Source organism: Loxodonta africana, chromosome 2, assembly GCF_030014295.1.
Source record: "Loxodonta africana isolate mLoxAfr1 chromosome 2, mLoxAfr1.hap2, whole genome shotgun sequence".
NCBI lineage: Eukaryota > Metazoa > Chordata > Mammalia > Proboscidea > Elephantidae > Loxodonta > Loxodonta africana.
In genome coordinates this window covers 204571971-204594879 of record NC_087343.1, presented here as the reverse complement: position 1 = coordinate 204594879, position 22909 = coordinate 204571971, and the positions used below count along the sequence as shown (strand labels likewise).

The following is a 22909-nucleotide window of genomic DNA, read 5'->3' as shown; positions in this document are numbered from 1 at the left end:
TAACTTTGGGAGTAATAGTCGCTTTGGTCTGCATTTGCACTCCCTGTCTAATAAAAGTGGTTACTAGGGGTGCCACCTACACCCTCAATGCCAGAGAGGTCTTTGCCCTAGTAGACCGAACTACTCCTTTCCCAGACTCCAGGGATACGCATCACTTAATCCAACCAGACATTGCCAAATTTCATCTTTCCAAACTGCAAGCTATATATGATCCCTAGTAGATGTCAGGTTTTTCTCCCCATCCGACACCCCCATCCAACAGGAAGTAGCTAGAGAGAGACACGGCGCTCTGCTTCCCAAGATTGAGAAACCTACAACAAAAAGGTGGGGTTGAAACAGGCTGCTCAGCCATATCTTGAACAGTACCTGAGCCATTTTTTTCTTCTTTCTTCTTTCTCTTCTTTCCCTCCCCCACTCCATCCCTGCCTCCAAGTAAGATCCTGATGTTAGCTCCCCAAATGATTAAGTGTTAACCAGTGTTTCCTCCAAGACTGTGGGAAACAAGTGATATTGATCTAAGCCTGTCAAATAAGGCGAGGGATGGCTCCAGCTACCCCCTGAGCTGGTGGGATAATGGCAGGAAAAGATCAACATGTTTGAGGTACAACCATCGAAAACCAAACAGAAGAGAGTGCACATTCCACCCGTCCCAAAAACTTATGGCTCCTTTTTCCCTTAAAAACCTGAGCTGATTGTTAGTCTGGTGAGACAGACCACTTTACGAAGAGATCATTCCCCTCTGTCTCCATATACTGATATATCTAATAAGGCTCTGCTACCAACCTCACCCCTGTCTCAAGAATTGGTTATTTGTGGCAGAAGGCTTTAACTCGTGAAATTGCAGGAACAATGAAGATCATATTTATTTACCTGGCATTCTCTAGGTCTTCAGGGTTTACAGCACTAAACTGCTGCTATGCTTCGTACAAGCATTCTGGGAACCTGGAGGCATTTTTCTTGGGGTCTTTTTGTATATCCTGAACTTTCCTGAGGCTCTTCTATTTTTGAGGCCCTTACTGTCAATTAGTTTTTGTAATGTTCTAGCTGTCCTTCCCCCAGCCGATACCTATGGCAGGTGCAGCCTGGGCTTCCAGGAGCCTAATATTATTTTGAGGGTTGAGGTTATGCAACCTGTAGGCCTCTTGACATGCTTTTTCTAAGACCATCTTTCATTCCTCTAGAGTTAGGTGGGGAACAGTGTATGGACCCAGATAAACCCTTTAGGCTGGCTGTTGTGATCCAGTCCAGCAGGCATTTGTCTCAGTGGAAATTGCCCTGGGAAGATTTGGGCAAATCTCTGGCCAAATCGCACCCCAGTACGGGTATGTGCTGAGGAGACTATACCCTGGGCAGGACTGAGAGTTTCTGACTTATCTGGGACCAGTGAGCAATTTGCAGAAGGGGTGGCAGAGGGTTCTGCTGAAGGGGTAGGGGCTGCCGAGCTGGGAAACAGGCCTACACCTTCAGGTGGAAAGGCTATGAATAAATGAAAATTTGAGTGGGGCTTCCACCAAAGCCCCCACTCTAAAAACAAAAAGCCTGTATTTCTCCCAGGCAAATCCTAGCTCTTCTTTTAGCATATCCAAGTAAGTACTGACTGAAGGCAGAGTTGCGTACTCCCTGTAATCTATAATACCCAATATGCATTTCTAGCATACATTTAGGTATGAAGTAGGAAAAACACTCAACATCCACAGTACATTCAGATAAATGCATAATCCTGAACACATAACCCTTTTAAAACATTCCAGTTTAGTCTGCTCTACTTAAATATCTTCCTATTCATATGCATATGGCCTTGGGTCTCTGGCTGGGTGGAACCAGAAAACCTTGACCCTTGTCAATCACCCCATTTATCTGGCCTGGCTTTGACCCGAGGCCTCTCCAGGTGGGGCCTTTCTGCCCTTCCTTTTCCCCCTGTACCATTAGCTTGAAGTGTTTTTTTTTTTTTTTTTAATTAACTTTTATTGAGCTTCAACTGAACGTTTACAACTCAAGTCAGTCTGTCATATATAAGTTAATATACATCTTACTCCTTACTCCCACTTGCTCTCCCCCTAATGAGTCAGCCCTTCCAGTCTCTCCTTTCATGAAAACTTTGGCAGCCTCCAACTCTCTCTATCCTCCCATCCCCCCTCCAGACAGGAGATGCCAACACAGTCTCAAGGGTCCACCTGATATTAGCTCACTCTTCATCAGCATGTCTCTCCCACCCACTGTCCAGTCCCTTTCATGTCTGATGAATTGTCTTCGGGGATGGTTCCCGTCCTGTGCCAACAGAAGGTTTGGGGACCGTGACCACCGGGATTCCTCTAGTCACATCCAGACCATTAAGTATGGTCTTTTTATGAGAATTTGGGGTCTGCATGCCCCTTATTTCCTGCTCCCTCAGGGGTTCTCTGTTGTGCTCCCTGTGAGGGCAGTCATCGATTGTGGCCGGGCACCAACTAGTTCTTCTGTTCTCAGGATAATGTAGGTCTCTGGTTCATGTGGCCCTCTCTGTCTCTTGGGCTCTTAGTTGTCGTGTAACCTTGGTGTTCTTCATTCTCCTTTGCTCCAGGTGGGTTGAGACCAGTTGACGCATCTTAGATGGCTGCTTGTTAGCTTTCAAGACCCCAGACGCCACATTTCAAAGTGGGATGCAGAATGTTTTCATAATAGAATTATTTTGCCAATTGACTTAGAAGTCCCCTTAAACCATGGTTCCCAAACCCCCGCCCTTGCTCCGCTGACCTTTGAAGTATTCAGTTTATCCTGGAAGCTTCTTTGCTTTTGGTCCAGTCCAGTCCAGTTGAGCTGACCTTCCATGTATTGGGTGTTGTCTTTCCCTTCACCTAAAGCAGTTCTTTTCAGCTAATTAATCAGTAAAAAAAACCCTCTCCCTCCCTCCCTCCCCCCCTCGTAACCACAAAAGTATGTGTTCTTCTCAGTTTACACTATTTCTCAAGATCTTATAATAGTGGTCTTATACAATATTTGTCCTTTTGCCTCTGACTGATTTCGCTCAGCATAATGCCTTCCAGGTTCCTCCATGTTATGAAATGTTTGACAGATTCATCACTGTTCTTTATCGATGCGTAGTATTGAAGTGTTTTTGTAGGTTTTAATCTTGCAAGAGGAAACACTGGTGGTGTAGTGGTTAAGAGCTATGGCTGTTAACCAAAAGATCAGCAGTTCAAATACACCAGGTACTCCCTGGAAACCCTGTGGGGCAGTTCTACCCTGTCCTATATGGCCTCTATGAGTTGGAATTGACTTGATGGCAAAGGTCTTCTTTTAAAATATTTTGCCAGAGAGACATAAAGGTTTGTATGTAGGGGATTTCATCCCATCTTCCTTCTCTTTTGCAAAACAGATCTAACTGTAAGATGGTAGCAAAGTAGCCCCATCAGTAATTAGAACCCACATGAAAAAATAAAGAGCACCAGTGAAGGTACACTAGGTTGGTTTCCCATATTTCACTAATACACTCAGTAAGAAACAGAACCAGAACCTAGCTGAAGTCAACTGCTGTCAGCTAGGAGTGGTGGGGTAAAGGGGATAATCTTAGTAGGGCTTCAATCCCCCCTAATGGGGATGTCTTAGTCCTACTTCAATTGTCCAGACACCGCCCCACCTACAATCCCAAGCACTTAAACTTGATGTTACCAACCGCCAATCTGACACAAAGGGTCCTTGTCTTTTCCCGAGTAAGAATACACATGAAAGACAAATTTTATCTTCAGCAAGCTTTATTTTGCTTGAATCAAGCAAAAGGAGCCAGCAGGGATCTAAGTCTCTCCAAAAGACTGACTTGAAAAGGGAAGCAAGTCTAGGGCTTATATGAGTTCGGTGGAGACAATAGAGTAATGAATATTTTGTGAGCTTCTTTCAAGGGGCAGGTACTTCTAAGAATGGCAGTGTATGCTAATTAGGTTGCACGGTATCTGGAATCTAAGATGGAAACCGCTGATATTCAAGATGGAGTACTCTCTGCAGCCCTTGGCATCACTTATGGGATATAGCACAAGTGCACTTGGTCTTCAGCACTACATTGCCATTTTTGGCAATTGTTCTTCTGCACATGCAGAGCCTGTAAAGGAGGAGGGGACTAGGAAAACACTAAGAAAAAAAAAAAATGGAGACAGTAATTCCTGGGTTGTTTCAATCTTATCTCATGTTGACAGGGTGGGTTCCTGTTTACCCAACTTCTAGACGGTAATCTTTTAACATCTCTTTTGTTCAGCCACCTGCACAGTCAACCTTATCTGTCTCATTAAAAAGGGAAATTCCTCTGGCTTCACATAGTGGACGTCTATACCTGAATTAGTTTCTAATTTTTAAAGTAAAAGCACCTTGAGCCAGTGGCCACCTCAGTCATGGTTTGGAGACTCACCAGATCCTCCCAAACTAGAGGCTTGGTGCTCACACTGAAGGTCGATGGAGGTTTTGCTCATGGTCAAGGGGATACCAACCTCCAGAAGGAGGGTCTGTGTGACACTCTGGCCTCACTTTGGGCACCAAAATTTTTACTGAACTCTAGAAGGTAGGTCCCTGTCTGGTGTGCTCAGACTTGCCAATTTTCTGGACATAGGTCTTAGAGAAAGTAACTTTATTGCAATGTGCAGAGCTAGGAAGCAGGAGGAAGTTACTCAGATCCAGCTCCTGAGCTACAGGAAAACAGGGCTTCTATATGATTTGGGCAGTAAGATGGCCGCCATGCAGGAAGATGGTAGCAGCACATACATATGTGGGAGGGAAAATTCTAGAAAGCAACCAGGAAACAGGAGGTGATGTGATTCCTGTTGAACCTCTCACTTCAGAATAGGGTCCAGGTGATGATTTTCCTTCTGATTCTTTCCTCCTGTTGCTGAGTCCTCTGTTGAGGTCACAGCTGGCCCTTCTGCAAATGCAAAGTGGGACAAATTTGGCTTGGGCTAGTTTAAGGACTAAAGGAAATTTATTGGCATTCATAGGGTCAGGTTACAGAATCATGCGGATGTTTGGAAATTATACAGTGGTGATGATTGCACATTTCTGTGAATATAATAAAATCCACTGGTGTGTACACTTTAAAGGGTAAATTTTATTGTATGCAAAATTTATCTAAGATGTGTTCTTAAAGCATGTCCTTAAAGCATAAAATTTAGTATACAGCAATAAAATATTACATAATAACAATTAATTGCAATAAAAATATGTGTAGAAAAATCAAGGCAGTTTCAATGGAGCAGGCAAGCATTTTCTTCAGTTTTCAAGGGTTCAGAGGATATAGAAATACAAAGTGCAAATTATAACAGTTAAATTATAGCAGAGAGATAATCAAAGAGTGTGCTCCAAGTGCAATAGAGCAACTGGTGTGGGTAGATTTAGAAACCATAAAATCTCTTCAGGAAAACAACTGCCAGTTTAGAATGTAAATGTTAAAATTTTTTTCAGGATAATTTTTGGGGAATTGTTTTTTCAGTGTTATGGCAATAATCATGGTTAACAACCCCAGGAAATGATAGTTCTCTATTCAAATGGACTCTGGTTGTTATGATAATGATGAGTGAGGAATAAAAGCAATCATGATGAAGATGAAGATTGCACCGCCAAACCAATTACTTTATACAGAAGCAAAAAAAATACGGATTTCAAGAGCTATTTATATTCATGTAAGACTTGTTGGAATAATAAGCTGACACTGAATTCTCAACTTCTAAATGCTTGGTAATTAAGTCAACAAGAGTCAGGGATAAAGCAGTCAATACCCTGTGCAAGGAAAGGTGAAAATTAAAGGTAAGTACTAGTTTTTTTTTTACTAGTAATGCTGTTGGTATAGAGGTTAAGTGCTACAGCTGCTAACCAAGAAGTTAGCAGTTCAAATCCACCAGGTGCTCCTTGGAAACTCTATAGGACATTTCCACCCTGTCCTATAGGGTCACTATGAGTTGGAATCAACTCAATAGCAGTGGGTTTCGTTTTTTTGGTTTTACTGGCAAGTAAGCAATTAACGAACAAAGAAGATTCTCACCGAAAGGAGTGAATCGACTCCAACCCTTATTCTTGGATGCAGCAAAGAATTCTCAGAGTTAAACCTGACTTGAAAGCAAGCATCCTAAGACCAGGTTGCACTCATAGCTAACAGCTAATGACATAAGAGAAATTCCCAGAGGTGGAGCAGCCAGTGCTGATGTCCAAAACCAGCTCACTTTACACTTGTCATTTATATAGCATTATACTAAATAAAGATATTTTAAACTTGAAAAAGTGGAGAAAAAAGATAAACTAGCAGGAATAGAATAATGCAAATAATTTCAGTTTCTGGAATGTTGACCAGAGCAGGTACTTAAAAGATGTTTAAAAAGTTATGTTAAGTTTCCTTTCCCCCATAACTTCTTAAGTCCCCGGGATACCTCTTTGTTGCGGAGGCTGTAAATGAGGGGGTTCAGCATAGGAGTGAGGATGGTGTAGAAGGCTGACACCATCTTATTCTGGTTTGGTGTATGGTTGGGCGCTGGTCTCATGTACATGAACATGACGGCACCATAGTAGAGTCCAACCACAGACAGGTGAGAGGAGCAGGTGGTGAAAGACTTGTGGCGACTTTCCCCAGAGCCCATGTGGATGACAGCTTGGAGGACACAGGAATAGGAAATGATGATAACTGAAACTGGCAAGATTAGCATCACTACACAGCAGATGAAAAGAAGTCTTTCAAATGCGGAGGTGTCTGTACAAGATAGTGGCAGAAGGGCAGCAACATCACAGAAAAAGTGATGGATTTCCAGAGAGTGACAGTAAGGGAAAGACAGGGCAGCTGCAAGCACAATGATGCCATCAAGAGAGCCTAGAATCCAGGAAGCAACAGTCAAGAGCATGCAGAGTTTCTGATTCATGAGGATAGTGTATCGAAGAGGGTGGCATATAGCCACATAGCGGTCATAGGCCATGACAGCCAGTAGGAAGCATTCAGCTCCAAGAAGGGACACATAGAAAAGTATCTGAGTTCCACAGCCTTCCAGAGAGATAAATTTCCTGCCAGATAAGTAGTTGAAGGCCATCTTGGGTACCGTGGTGCAAACGAGCATTAGGTCCATGAGAGAGAGTTGGCTGAGGAGGAAGTACATGGGGGTGTGAAGCTGGGGGTCCAAGTAGATGATAAGAACCATTGCAGTGTTTTCCATGAATGCCACTGCGGAGATGGCCAGGACCAGAGAGAAGAGAAAGGTATGGGTGGGGCTGTGATCAAAAATTCCAAGAAGGATGAATTCGAAGTGGAAGCTCTCATTTCCCCACCCCATGGTGGTTATTTTGCCTTATCTGCAAGTCGCAAAGAAGGTACAAGCTCATTTATTAAGCAAACTGGTTTTGAAGGTGTATCATGGCAAGACCATGGCACTAGACATGTGCATAATTAATGCATGAAACATTCTCCCCAACCTAGGAGGCATATAAGGGATATATATCTAAGAGGTATATCAAGCCTTTTCAATTTAATATCAGCAAGTCAGCAGTGTTTGACAATCCCTCCAAGGACAAGAAAATTGATGAAAATTTTCTCTTAATCCTTTGTGTGGTCTATCTAGTTACATTAAGTTATGTGATTGGATCTAGTGCTTTCATGTTTTCTTCCTCATTCAGCCTCCATAGAGAACAACTTCAGTAAGTGTTTTCTTTATTTTGCAGACCAGAAAACAGACATTTATAAGAACTTACTGGCTTAGCCATCATTATATATTCTATAGAGAGCCTAAGGGAAAAAAAAAAATGTACATATCTGTTACTAAATTTTATGACCATCCTTGAGTAATTTCTTCATTGACCATTTTCTCACAGTATGTCTCCAGGTTGATGCTTTCCTTAATAACTATAGAATTTCTGTTCTCATCATTTCTTCAGTCCCCACTCCCTTCTATTTATGTCTCACCAGCCAGTGAAAAACTGTAGGGAATAAACACCATTGCCCCCATGGGGGCACCTGTACACCTTAATTCAGAGAAGTGTTTAAAACTACAACCAGTTGCTATTGAGTCTATTCTGACTCCTGGAGATTCCCCCATGTATGTCAGAGTAGAATTGTGTTCCACAGAGTTTTCAATGTCTGGCTTTTTGAAAGTAGATCTTCAGTTCTTTCCTTCAAGGTGCCTCTGGGTGGACTCAAACCACCGACCTCCAGAAAAGGTTTTAATATCTCGCATTTTAACCTCTCCAACTCAGACCAAGCTCCTGAGTCTTACTTCATCTAATCAAAATACCCATTAGAAAAAAAATAGGGCATCCTGTTCTCTGAGAACTTTGCTTCTCTCAATCTGTGTAGGGAGGGCAGCAGTCTTATTTTTTTTTTTTGAGGGAGGTAGAGAATTAATTTCTCACTGCTACAATAAAATGTTATGAGTAGATGGGATAAACATCTAGGGGACAAAAGAGAATCCCTTTTATGGTCATTAAAAGCGTCACTACAATGTGTTATTTCATGAACTGGTGAAGCATGTTGTTTCATAGTGAGCAAAAGCACAATTGTATGAACCACTCAGCCTATCACAGTCACGATGGTCAGCACCCTGGATGTACTTGTGTGGGGTTGAAAGTACTGGGAGAAATAAACCAGAAGTACACTGAAGCATATCAGAGAAAGCCAGAATAGTGTACTTCAACTATTGTTGTGGTTTAAGCTGTGAAGTGAAGTTGTAGAGTGCCGTGAATCTAATTTGCATTTGAGGTGTTCTCTAGGACACTAAATGAATTGATAAATTGAATGGGTAACATCTGCCAGCATGAAGACAAAAGAAGAGGTACCTTCAGCGATCCAGGGGAGCCTGGGTAAAGCCCAGGCATGATAGTGGAGGAAAGAGAGGACTGGATAGAAACAAATTCAGCAATCATACCTCTTTCAAGTTATCAGCTATTGTCTCTGGCCTTGATTTTTTTTTTTAACCCTGCCTCTAAAATACTATATTATATAGACAGTTCTCCAGAGCCTCATTTTAAGTTTATCCAAATAAAAGTCAATACAAAGCAGAGATCCACATTTTTCTTCCTGGTATATATCACCACCACCAAAATTCTTCCAGAGTCCTAGACTTGAATGCTTGAGATTCTCTAATATTTTTGTTCTTATTTTCTCATGGTGTTTTTTTTCTTTTCTTTTCTTTTCACTTAGCTGTTTAAAATCTATGATTTGTCATACCCAGATCATGCATTTTGATACAGAACAGCTATTGACTGCGAATCATTTATCATTTTGAGTGTTTATTCCTGATCTATATCCTTCATCACATTAAAACAAAAAATACACAGCAGGTAGAAGTTTTTAAATATGTTCTGTTTAATAGAATTAAACTAAGAAATTCGACGCTTTCTTTTTTCTCCTGGACACCCCTGTGGTGCGTGGCATTAATTGAGGTATATCAACCTTTTTCTACGTAATATCAGCAAGTTAGCAGTGTTTGATACTCCCCCCAAGGACAGAGTAGATTTCTGAGATATGGTCTTCAAACTACACCTTAATGCTTTGTGTATCCTCTACCTATCACAACCCTATTAATGATTTAAAAATTAGCTTGAAATCATTTTTCTATGCTAGATAAACCTGTGTTAACTTACATAATAGTATAACTCTTTTCAAAGTAGGCAAACAAAATAATAGTGACTTTTTGTTTGCTTTAATGATGCAAAGCAAAGACATGGCTTTTGATCTCTCTCATAGAATTAAGAAGCTATGCCAGTATTCCAAGAGAAAATGTACATTCCCAGATAGCTGAAATCCCATCACTAATTTCCTACTTAAAATTATCCATTGTTCCTTCACAGATTTTGAGGCATAAAAGAGTGCCTTAATGGGTAATTTATAAGAAATATTGAAACTGGAGAATTGTCAAGTTACTTTCACATATTTTAATTCTACTTATGTGGTGAGACAATGAAATTCCAGGCAACACGAACATAGACAAGGAGGAGGTGGAGCCAAGATGGTGGAATAGACAGGTGCCTCAGTCCTCTTTACAACAAAGACCCAAAAAAACAAGTGAAACGAGTATATTTGTGACAAGCTGGGAGCCCTGAGCATCAAAGGCAAGCTTAGACAATGAACTGAGGGGTAGGGGAAGGAAGAGAGTGTTCAGAAGCGGAAAGGAATTGCTGGATCTGAATCGCGGGGACCCCTCAGGCACCATTCCTGGAGTGGCTGTGGCGGCGGAGGCAGTGGCAGCGGTGGGCTGGTCGTAGCGTTCGGCTGCAGCTTCGTCAGGGAGAAGCAGCCAGCCAGACAGCCCACTCACACCTCCAGAACCTGAGCAGAAGGGCTCTCTTGGCAAAATCTAAGTACTTGTGTATATTTTACTGCCCCCCCCCCAAACCAGCTTCAGCGGCTGAATCCCTAGGCCTGAGATATACCCTGGTGAGCACCTGGAGCCATCCTCCCGGCCTTGGGGAAGGAAAAAAATTCCAACTGGGAGGAAAAGATAATTTGCTAGCTCCATTAACTGGGGGAGCTCAGGACAGAAGCGGCTCCTGTTCAGGCATAAACCGTCAGTGGACCTTGAGCATCTTTCCCTTCTGCATGGAGCTGCGTGGGCCTATTTTGGGAGAATAGACCCTTGTTGGCAAACTCCAACCATTTCAGCAGTGCGGTGGAGAGGTGGGTGTTTGACGTTTGATGTTGCTTTGCCTATTAAACAAGGTCCTCACCTACCCACAATAGGGACCTAAGGACTGGTAGCTCCACTTGGGTCTCCCAGCCACCCGCGACAGGGGCCCGGGATAACTGGTACCTCCCAATCCTTAGAACAAAATCTTTGGGTGCCCATTGTCCCTCTGCAGAGCGCACCCACCAGCACGCTCTAGGGAACAGAGATGCGTTTTCCTCAGAGACACTTGGGGGTCAGTTCTCAGCTACCTGCCTTGTTCAGACCGTGACCCCCTCCTGCAATCAGATACGAGTATATACGCCAATCACCCCTGCCCCTCTAAGACTGTAGGACAGAGCCTGTACCACACACTTGATATCAGCTACCTGGAAACCTGAGCTGAATTCATACAAGAAAACTGAATGGACTCCTAGACTGATATACCTGATAACTGCTCTAGCCAGCTGGGGACAGGACACCAGAGCTCCAAAGGTGAAAATAATCAAGCTAGCTCACTCAAGCAACCCAAAGGGGTATACCAAAACAAAACAAGGCAAGCAGTTATGACACATTAAGCAAGCATAAGCAAGCAACTGAAGAAATCGGAAAGATTATTCAGGAACATAATGAAAAGTTTAAGAAGCTGGAAAAATCCATAAACAGAGAGCAATCAGAAATTCAGAAGATTAACACTAAAATTACAGAATTAGTTAACTTGATAGAAAGTCAGAGGAGCAGAATTGAGCAAGTAGAAGCTACAATTTCTGAACTCAAAGATAAATCACTTGGCACTAATATATTTGAAGAAAAATCAGATAAAAGAATTTAAAAAAGTGAAGAAACCTTAAGAATCATGTGGGACTCTATCAAGACAAATAACCTATGAGTCATTGGAGTACCAGAACAGGGAGAGATAAGAGAAAATTGTTGAAGATTTGTTGGCAGAAAACTTCCCTGATATTGTGAAAGATGAGAAGATATCTATCCAAGATGCTCATCGAACTCCACATAAGGTAGATCTTAAAAGAAAGTCACCAAGACATATTATAATCAAGCTTGCCAAAACCAAAGATAAGGAGACAATTATAAGAGCAGCGAGGGATAAAAGAAAAGTCACCTACAAAGGAGAGCCAATAAGAATAAGCTCAGACTACTTGGCAGAAACCACGCAGGCAAGAAGGCAATGTTATGACATATTTAAGAAATTGAAGGAAAAAAATTGCCTGCCAAGAATCATATATCCAGCAGAACTGTCTCTTAAATATGAAGGTGAAATTAAGACATTTCCAGATAAACAAAAGTTGAGGGAATTAGTTAAAACCAAACCAAAACTACAAGAAATACTAAAGGGAGTTCTTTGGTTAGAAAATCAATAATATCAGGTATCGACCCAAGACTAGAACACTGGGCAAAGAAGCCAGATGTCAACCCAGACAGGGAAATTAAAAAATAGATAATTAAATAAACAAAGCAAGATTAAAAATAAAAATAATAAAAAAAAAGCCCAACACAGGGTAACAGCAATGTTATAATATAAAAGAAGACAACATTAAAATAAAAAAGAGGTACTAAGAAATGTAATCATACACCTTCCTCATGGAGAGGAAGATACGGTGGTACAAAGAAATAAAAGTTAGTTATAAATTTAGAAAAATAAGGGTAAATAATAAGGTAACCACAAAGGAGACAAACTATCCTACTCATCAAAATAAAATACAAGGGAAAAATACAGACTCAGCAGAAACAAAATCAACAACAACAAATATGAGGAAAGGACAATATATAAATAAAATCTACTCAGCACATAAAATCAAGTGGGAAAAAGAAGCTGTCAACATACACAAAAAGACATCAAAATGATAGCATTAAATTCATACCTATCCATAATTACCCTGAATGTAAATGGACTAAATGCACCAATAAAGAGACAGAGAGTGGCAGAATGGATTAAAAAACAAGATCCGTCTATACGTTGCCTTCCAAAGACACACCTTACTCTTAGAGACACAAACAAAAACTCAAAGGATGGAAAAAAAAATCAAGCAAACAACAATCAAAAAAGAGTAAGAGTGGCAATATTAATTTCTGACAAATAGATTTTAAAGTTAAATCCATCAGAAAGGATAAGGAAGGACACTATATAATGATTAAACGGACAATATACCAAAAAGATACAACCATATTAAATATTTATGCACCGAATGACAGTCCTGCAAGATACATAAAACAAAACTCTATCAGCATTGAAAAGTGAGATAGACAGCTCCACAGTAATAGTAAGAGACTTCAACACACCACTTTTGGTGAAGGACAGGCCATCCAGAAAGAAGCTCAATAAAGACATGGAAGATCTAAATGCCACAATCAACCAACTTGACCTCGTAGATATATACAGAACACTCCATCCAACAGCAAACAGCTGTACTTTCTTTTCTAGTGCACATGGAACATTCTCTAGAATAGACCACATATTAGGTCATAAAGCAAGCCTTAGCAGAATCCAAAACATTGAAATATTACAAAGCATCTTCTCTGACCATAAGGCCATAAAAGTAGAAAACAATAACACAAAAAGCAGGGAAAAGAAATCAAACACTTGGAAACTGAACAACAATTTGCTCAAAAAAGACTGGATTATAGAAGACATTAAGGATGGAATAAAAAGAAATTCATAGAATCCAATAAGGATGAAAACACTTCTATCAGAACCTTTGGGACACAGCAAAAGCAGTGCTCAGAGGCCAATTTATATCAATGAATGCACACATCCAAAAAGAAGAAAGGGCCAAAATCAAAGAATTATCCCTTCAACTGGAACAAATAGAAAGAGAGCAACAAAAGTAACCCACAGGCACGAGAAGAAAACAAATAATAAAAATTAGAGCTGAACTAAATGAAATAGAAATCAGAAAAAAACAATTGAAAGAATTAACGAGACCAAACGCTGTTTTTTTAAAAAAAAAAAAAAAAAAACTCAACAAAGTTGATAAACCACTGGCCAAACTGACAAAAGAAAAACAGGAGAAGAAGCAAATAACCCAAATAAGAAATGAGATGGGCGGTATTACAACAGACCCAACTGAAATTAAAAGAATCATATCAGATTACTATGAAAAACTATACTCAAATTTGAAAACCTAGAAGAAATGGATGAATTCCTAGAAACACATTACCTAACTAAACTAACACAACTAGAGGTAGAACAACTAAAAAGACCAATAACAAAAGAAGAGATTGAAAAGTTAATCAAAAAACTCCCCAAGAGAAAAAATCCCTGGTCCGGATGCCTTCACTGCAGAGTTCTACCGAACTTTCAGAGAAGAGTTAACACCACTACTAATAAAGGTATTTCATAGCATAGAAAAGGATGGAATACTACCAAATTCATTCTATGAAGCCACCATATCCCTGATACCAAAACCAGGTAAAGACACCACAAGAAAAGAAAGTTAGAGACCTACATCCCCAATGAACGTAGATGCAAAAATCTGCAACACAATTCTAGCCAATAGAATTCAACAACATATCAAAAAAATAATTCACCATGACCAAGTGGAATTCATACCAGGTATGCAGGGATGGTTCAACATTAGAAAAACAATTAATGTAATCCACCACATACATAAAACAAAAGACAAAAATCACATGACTTTATCAATTGATACAGAAAAGGCATTTGACAAAGTTCAACACTCATTCATGATAAAAACTCTCAGCAAAATAGGAATAGAAGGAAAATTTCTCAACATAATAAAGGGCATTTATACAAAGCCAACAGCCAACATCACCTTAAATGCAGAGAGCCTGCAAACATTCCCACTGAGGTCGGGAACCAGGCAAGGACGCCCTTTATCACCACCCTTATCAACATTGTGCTGGAAGTCCTGGCCAGAGCAATTAGGCTAGATAAAGACATAAAGGGCATCCAGATTGGCAAGGAAGAAGCCAAAGTATCTCTATTTGCAGGTGACATGATCTTGTACACAAAAAACCCTAAGGAATCCTCCAGAAAACTACTGATACTGATAGAAGAGTTCAGCAGAGTATCGTGATACAAGATAAACATACAAAAATCAGTTGGATTCCTCTACATCAACAAAAAGAACATCGAAGAGGAAATCACCAAATCAATGCCATTTACAGTAGCCCCCAAGAAGATGAAATACTTAGGAATAAATCTTACCAGAGATATAAAAGACTTATACAAAGAAAACTAGAGTACGCTTCTGCAAGAAACCAAAAGAGACTTACATAAGTGGAAGAACATACCTTGCTCGTTGATAGGAAGAATTAACATTATAAATATGTCTATTCTACCAAAAAAGCGGTCTATACATTTAAAAAGCAACTCCGATCCAAATCCCAATGACATTCTTCAATGAGATGGAGAAACAAATCACCAATTTCATATGGAAGGGAAACAGGTCCCGGATAAATAAGGCATTCCTGAAAAAGAAGAACAAAGTGAGAGGCCTTACTTTACCTGATTTTAGAGCCTATTATACCGCCACAGTAGTTGAAACAGCCTGGTACTGGTAGAACAACAGATACGTGGACCAATGGAACAGAATTGAGAATCCAGACATAAATCCATCCACATATGAGCAGCTGATATTTGACAAAGGCCGGAAAAGAGTCAAGTGGGGAAAAGACCATCTTTTTAACAAATGCTGCTGGCGTAACTGCATATCCATCTGCAAAAAAAATGAAACAAGGCCCACACCTCACTCCATGCACAGAAACTAACTCAAAATGGAACAAAGACCTTAATATAAAATCTAAAACTATAAAGATCATGGAAGAAAAAATAGGGACAACATTAAGAGCCCGAATATATGGCATAAACAGTAAAGAAAACATTATAAAGAACGTAAAAAAACTAGACAACTGGGAGATCGTAAAAATCAAACACTTATGCTCATCCAAAAACTTCACCAAAAGAGTAAAAAGACTACCTACAGACTGGGAGATAGTTTTTAGCTATGACATTTCTGATCAGCGCCTGATCTCTAAAATCTACATAACACTGCAAAAACTCAACTGCAAAAAGGCAAATAACCCAATTAAAAAATGGGCAAAAGATATGCATAGACACTTCACTAAAGAAGACATTCAGGTAGCTAACAGATATATGAGGAAAAGTTCATGATCATTAGCCATTAGAGAAATGCAGATCAAAACTAAAATGAGATTTCACCTCATTCCAACAAGGCTGGCATTAATCCAAAAAGCACAAAATAATAAATGTTGGAGAGGCTGTGGAGAGATTGGAACACTTATACACTGCTGGTGGGAATGTCAAATGGTACAACCACTTTGGAAATCGATTTGGTGCTTCCTTAAAAAGCTAGAAATAGAACTACCATAGGATCCAGCCATCCCACTCCTCGGAATATACCCTAGAGAAATAAGAGCCTTTACACGAACAGATATATGCACACCCATGTTTATAGCAATACTGTTTACAATAGCAAAAACATGGAAGCAACCAAGGTGCCCATCAATGGATGAATGGATAAATAAATTATGGTATATTCACACAATGGAATACTACACATCGATGAAGAACAGTGAGGAATCTGTGAAACATTTCATAACATGGAGGAACCTGGAAGGCATTATGCTGAGTGAAATTAGTCAGTTGCAAAAGGATAAATATTGCATAAGACCACTATTATAAGAACTTAAGAAATAGTTTAAACTGAGGAGAAAACATTCTTTTGTGGTTATGAGAGGGGAGAGGGAAGGAGGGTGGGAGAGGGGTATTCACTAATTAGATAGTAGATAAGAACTACTTTAGGTGAAGGGAAAGACAGCACACAGTACCGGGAAGGTCAGCACAATTGGACTAAACCCAAAGCAAAGAAGTTTCCTAAATAAACTGAATGCTTCGAAGGCCAGCGTAGCAGGGGCAGGGGTCTGGGACCATGGTTTCAGGGGACATCTAAGTCAAGTGGCATAATAAAATCTATTAAGAAAACATTCTGCATCTCACTTGGAAGAGTGGCGTCTGGGGTCTTAAATGCTAGCAAGCAGCCATCTAAGTTGCATCAATTGGTCTCAACCCACCTGGATCAAAGGAGAATGAAGAACACCAAGGACACAAGGTGATTACGAGCCTAAGAAACAGAAAGGGCCACATGAACCAGAGACTACATCATCCTGAGACCAGAAGAACTAGATGGTGTCCAGCTACAACCGATGACTGCCCTGACAGGGAACACAACAAAGAACCCCTGAGGGAGCAGGAGAGCAGTGGGATGCAGACCCCAAATTCTCATAAGACCAGACTTAATGGTCTGACTGAGACTGGAAGGACCCTGGTGGTCATGGCTCCCAGACCTTCTGTTGGCCCAGGACAGGAACCATTCCCAAAGCCAACTCTTCAGACATGGATTGGACTGGACAATGGGTTGGCGAGGGATGCTGGTGAGGAGTGAGTTTCTTGGATCAGGTGGACACTTGAGACTATGTTGGCATTTCCTGCCTGGAGGGGAGATGAGAGGCTGGAGGGGTTAGAAGCTGGTGAAAAGGACGTGAAAAGAGAGAGTGGAGGGAGAGAGCGGGCTGTCTCATTAGGGGGAGAGTAATTGGGAGTGTGTAGCAAGGTGTATATGGGTTTTTGTGTGAGAGACTGACTTGATTTGTAAACTTTCACTTAAAGCACAATAAATATTATTTTTTTAAAAAAAGAATATACAAAAGGAGGCGAAGACAACATGGTGCTATAGAGAGGTGCACCGTGCTCTCTGTGCAACAGAGACCTGAAAAATTAAAAAAAAAAAAATACATATATCAATCCTAGAACCATATGCATTAAATAAAGTGATAAAGAATTAGATCAAGCACCAAATGGAAGAAGAAACAGAGGGAGAACAGAGAAGGAGGAGAGTTACAAAGAAGGAGGAGAGTTACAGAGTGCAGGTCACCTGCCAGCATTGCCATCTTGGAGCACAGCCAGCAATGACCCTGACAGGTAGTATAGGAAGGCATGGAGTTTGCAACAGGAGACAGAACTTTTGGTAACTAGAGGCACAGGCTTTCCCACTGCTCACCTTTTTGCCCCATATGTTCCCCCCACCACTTCCCAATGGGTAATGCTGAGCCGCTCCATCAGAAAGACATTAGCACTCCACTGCCCCAGCCCCCACTGCCCCCGTCCCCACAGCCCCCACCAGTTACCTTCCACTGGACCATTTTTTAAAATCTTTCCCTTTTTTCCTTTTCTTTCTCCCTCTTGCCTAGCCTTAAACACCACTTCCATACCTTCCTGAAAGGCTGTGCCTCTCAGCTTAACTGGAGAGGTACCCGCTGACTGCCACCCCATGTGTGCCCTGCCCCACTAACTTGCTTGTTTTTTGCTTTTGTTTCTTTCTCTTATTGCTCCCTTCTACCTAGCTCTGTACATCAAATCCCCTCCCTTCCAACCAGCGCACAAGTCTACCTTACCCGCACTTGGCGGCCCCCACTGCACTGTCAGTTTTTCTTTTAATATATTTTTTAGTTTTTTCCTTTTTTTTTTTTTACTTTTCCTTCTCCCTCTGGCCTAATCCTGTACGACACCTTCTGCCCAACCCCTTCAACCTACTGTGCTGCTTTGGCTAGAGAGCTACTAGCCCTCCCCTCCCCAGATCCTCCTAGCCCACACCACACTGCCACTTACTTATTTTTTCTTTTCTTTCTACCTCCCATGTAGCTTCCTATGCCACCTTGTCTCCTTTCCTACTTGCACCCAGGTCCACCCTGCCCCCACCCATTGGCCAGCTACTTTTTTTTCTTTCTCTCTATTTCTTTTATGTATCTCCCCCCTCAGCCCTGTATGCTACCCCTCCCTTCCCACAAGCCCCCGATGTGCTGCCACAAATAGAGCCCCCTTAGTGCTTAGGCCACTGGCTCTAAGAGGCCTGCACTGCCCCTCCCACCACTTGACCAACTGCTGAATGGTGGGAAACAAGCACATATCATACTCTGTCTGACATCTATACAAAACCAACATCCAACATCATTCTCAACAGTGAGAAACTGAAAGCAGTTACCCTGAAAATGGGAATAAGACCAGGGTGTCCTTTATCACTGCTCCTATTTAACATTGTGCTGGAAGTCCTTGCTAGAGCAATAATGCAAGATAAAGAAATAACGGGCATCTAAATTGGAAAGGAAGAAGTAAAACTATCCCTATTCACAGATGATATGATCCTGTACATAGAAAACTCCAAAGACTGCACAAGAAAATTACCAGAGCTAATGAAAAGAGTCAACAGAGTTGCAGGATGCAACATAAACACACAAAAATCAGGTGAATTCTTCTACATCAATAAAAAGAACTTCAAAAAGGAAATCAGGAAAACAATATCTTTATAATAGCCCCCCAAAAGATAAAATACTCAGGAATAAATCTAACTAGGGATGGAAAAGACCTATACAAATAAAACTACAAAACATTACTGCCAGAAAACAACAGAGACCTACATAATTGAAAAAATATGCCATGCTCATGGATAGAAAGTCTCAACATTGTGAAAGTCAATTCTACCCCAAAGGATCTACAGATATAATGCAAACCCAGTCCAAATACCAAAAGCATCCTTTAGTGAAATGGAAAAACTAATCAATAACTTTATCTGGAAAGGAAAGAGACCACAGATAAGTAAAGAACTATTGAAAAAGAAGAACAAAGTAGGAGGCCGCACGCTATCGTGGTAGTCAAAAAACAGCTAGGTACTGGTGCAATGACAGACACATGGACCAGTGGAACAGAATTGAGAGCCCAGACAGAAATCCATCCACCTACGGTGAGCTAATCTTTGACAAAAGACCAAAGTCCATTAAATGGGGGACAAGACAGCCTCTTTAACAAATGGTCCTGGCAAAACTGTATGTTCATCTGTCAAAAAAGTGAAAGAGGACCCATACCTCACACCATGCACAAAAACTAATTCAAAAGGGATCAAAGACCTAATATAAAACTAAAATGATAAAGGTAGGGATAACACTTGGGGCCCTAATATACAGCATAAATGGGATACAAACCGTAACTAACAATGGACAAACACCAGAAGATAAACTAGATCACTGGGAGTTTCTAATAATTAAACACTTATGCTCATCAAAAGACTTTACCAAAAAAGTAAAAAAGAGAACCTACAGAATGGGAAAAAATTTTTATTTACAACAACACATCTGATAAGTGTTTAACCTCTAAAATCTATAAAATACTGCAACATCTCAACAACAAAAAGACAAACAACCCAATTTAGAAATGGGCAAAGGATATGAAAATACACTTCACCAAAGAACACATTCAGGTGGCTAACAGACACATGAGGAAAATCTCACTATCATTAATTATTTAACCCAACCCAGCACTAGAGAAACACAAATCAAAACTGTGCTGAGATACCATCTCACCTTGACATTACTGACAATTAAAAAAAAAAAAAGGAAATAATAAATGTTGGAGAGGTTACAGTGTGATTGGAGCTCTTATGCACTGTTGGTGGGAATGTAAGATGGTATAACCACTGTGGAAAACAATACGGTACTCCCTTAAAAAACTAGAAATAGAAATACTATATAATCCAGCAATCTTGCTGCTAGGAATACATCCCAGAGAAATAAGAGCCATCACATGAATAGACATATGTGCACCCATGTTCACTGCAACATTGTTCACAACAGCAAAAAGATGGAAACAACCTAAGTGCCCATCAACAGATGGATGGATAAACAAATTATGGTACATGCACACAATGGAATACTACACAACCATAAAGAACAATGATGAATCTGCAAAACATCTCACAACATGGATGAATCTGGAGGGCATTATGCTGAATAAAATAAGCTAACCACAGAAAGACAAATACTGTATGAGACCACTACTATAAAAACTCATGAAAAGGTTTACACATAAAAGAAAAAAATCTTTGATAGTTTTATGGGGGGAGGGGTGGGGATGGAAAAACACTAAATAGACAATAGATAAGTAATAACTTTGGTGAAGGGTAAGGCAGCACACAATACTGGGGAAGGCAGCACAACTTGCCCAAGGCAAGGTCATGGAAGCTCCATATACACATCCAAACTCCCTGAGGGACAGAATCACTGGGCTGAGGGGCATGGAGGCCATGGTTTTGGGAAACGTCTAGTTCAACTGGCATACATTAGTTTATAAAGAAAATGTTCTACATTGTACTTGGTGAATAGCATCTGCGGTCTTAAAAGCTTGTGAGTGGCCATCTAAGATATTCCATTGGTCTCATCCCATCTGGAGCAAGGGAGAATGAAGAAAACACAAGGGAAATATTAGTCCAGAGGACTAATGCACCACAAGTACCATCACCCCTCCAGCCTTAACTCAGAATAACTGGATGATTCTTGGCTACTACTGGCTACACACACCAGTTGTTCTGCCAGATCACAATAGGGGGTCATGGAAACAGCAGGAGAAAACTATAGGACAAAATTCAAATTCACAAATAAAAGACCAAGCTTACAAATCTGACAGAGACTTGAGGAACCCCTGAGATATGGACCCCAGCACCCCTTTAACTCAGAATTGAAGCTGCTCCCAAAGTTTACCATTTAGCCAAAGATTAGACAGATCTATAAAACAAACAATAACATACGTGAGGGATGTGCTTATTAGTTCAATCATGTGTTTGAGGCCAAATAGGCAACACCCGTCCAAAAGCAATGATGAGAAGGCAGGAAGGGACCAGAAAAATGGGCGAATGGAAACGGGAAACCCAGGGTGGGGAAAGGGACAGTGTTGACACACTGTGGGAATTGCAACCAATGTCACGAACAATTTGTGTATAAATTGTTGAATGATAAACTACTTTGCTTTGTAAACTTTCACCTAAAGCACAATTTAAAAAAATACAGAAAAATATTTACAATAATCTAAATAATGTCAAAGATAGTCCTACTCACAAAAAGGTAGTCAAAATAAAGAACTGGCAGGCTTTCTTTGTTACTATATTTTTAAAACAGCATTGTGTCACAATTTCAATATAAAGTTGTAAAATCCCCTCATTATAGCTAGAGCAATTTGGTTCTTCTATATGATTTTATGTCAATTGTTAATGGAAAATGGAGAATACCTTGAGAGCTTTACACACTATGTGAGTTAACTAAATCACACTCCTCGGAATTCTGCTTCATGACGCTGACTCTGACAATTTTATTAGCTGGTATATTAATTGGCAGGAAATCACTCTGCCAATAATTTGTAAACTGAAAATGAGCATCTAAGGAAATTTTCAGATCTAAGTTTTCTTAAATGTACTAATGTATTGAAGCTACTTGGTAGGTGGTTGATTACGTGAAGCCATATTTGAGGTGTATATCTACCAGTTGGAAGACACTTTATTATAAAAGCTCCATGAATGTTTTTATAAATTAATGGATAACATCATTAAGGAGAGCATGTCCTTTTTTTTTTTTTTCTAATCATCCTCATTTTCAGCATGAAGAAGAAAGAGAAAACAAGCTGTCAGGGGGAATGATGGCACCCTCAGGATATTGTTAGAAATTTCCTGGCTGCTAACTGAAGGGTCAGTGTTTCGAACCCACCAGCCACTCTGCAGGAGAAAGATGTGGCTGTCTGCTTGAGTAAATACTTACATCCTTGGCAGTTCTTCTCTGCCCTATAGGGGCACTATGAGTTGGACTCGACTTAATGGCAGTTCTTTTTTTTTAATGGTGAATTTACAAAATAATAGTTTTAATAACTATCCTGAGGAAGGTTTAAAACTATAATCCAATACAGCATTCCGAAAACTTTTTCACGTACATTGTATTACATTGTCTCACCAAAGCCGTGTAAGGTAACAAACTCTCACAAAAGAAGACCGTCATTCTAGTCATACTCACCAGTGGTAGTCAAGGCATAGATTCACTGGATAAGTTTTAGATTCTCTATACTCAGGAAAACTATAGTCACTCTCTGGCTCTGACTATGCCTCAAACTTTCCTGCTGTCTCTTTCAGCAAAAATGCAGTGTCAGCAACTCAGATGGCACAAAGGACCCACATACATTTTCAGAGACCGCTTAACCTCACCATATAATGGATCTTGAATTCTTTGCCTCCATAGAGAGTTCAGTCCCTTGACTTCAATTACACAAAAGTATGCCCTCTTTTAGCACCTATTCTAGGAAGTAAAACCCACATGGATTTCCAAGACTCTGTTTAATTTTGTCAAATTTGTCATTCTTTCCTTGTTATAGAGTCACAAATGACGGCTTCTATAGCTTACTTTTCTTTTCTGAAATTATTATTACTACAGTTATTACCTCTTAACTTTGATACTTTCAT

General features: G+C 40.3%; 1 protein-coding gene across 1 annotated transcript; it reads right to left on the bottom strand.

Moving 5' to 3' along the window:
• Nucleotides 1–5931: 5931 nt before the first annotated feature.
• On the bottom strand, nt 5932–7279 carry LOC100663564 (olfactory receptor 2M4-like). The gene has a single exon (XM_064279788.1). It carries the CDS (start codon nt 7263–7265, stop codon nt 6330–6332), a length of 936 nt encoding a protein of 311 aa, XP_064135858.1. The 5' UTR covers nt 7266–7279; the 3' UTR covers nt 5932–6329.
• Nucleotides 7280–22909: the final 15630 nt, after the last annotated feature.

Bases quoted from the DNA above. Each gene is read 5' to 3' on its own strand.
- LOC100663564 (XM_064279788.1), bottom strand. From the start codon at position 7,265: ATGGGGTGGGGAAATGAGAGCTTCCACTTCGAATTCATCCTTCTTGGA.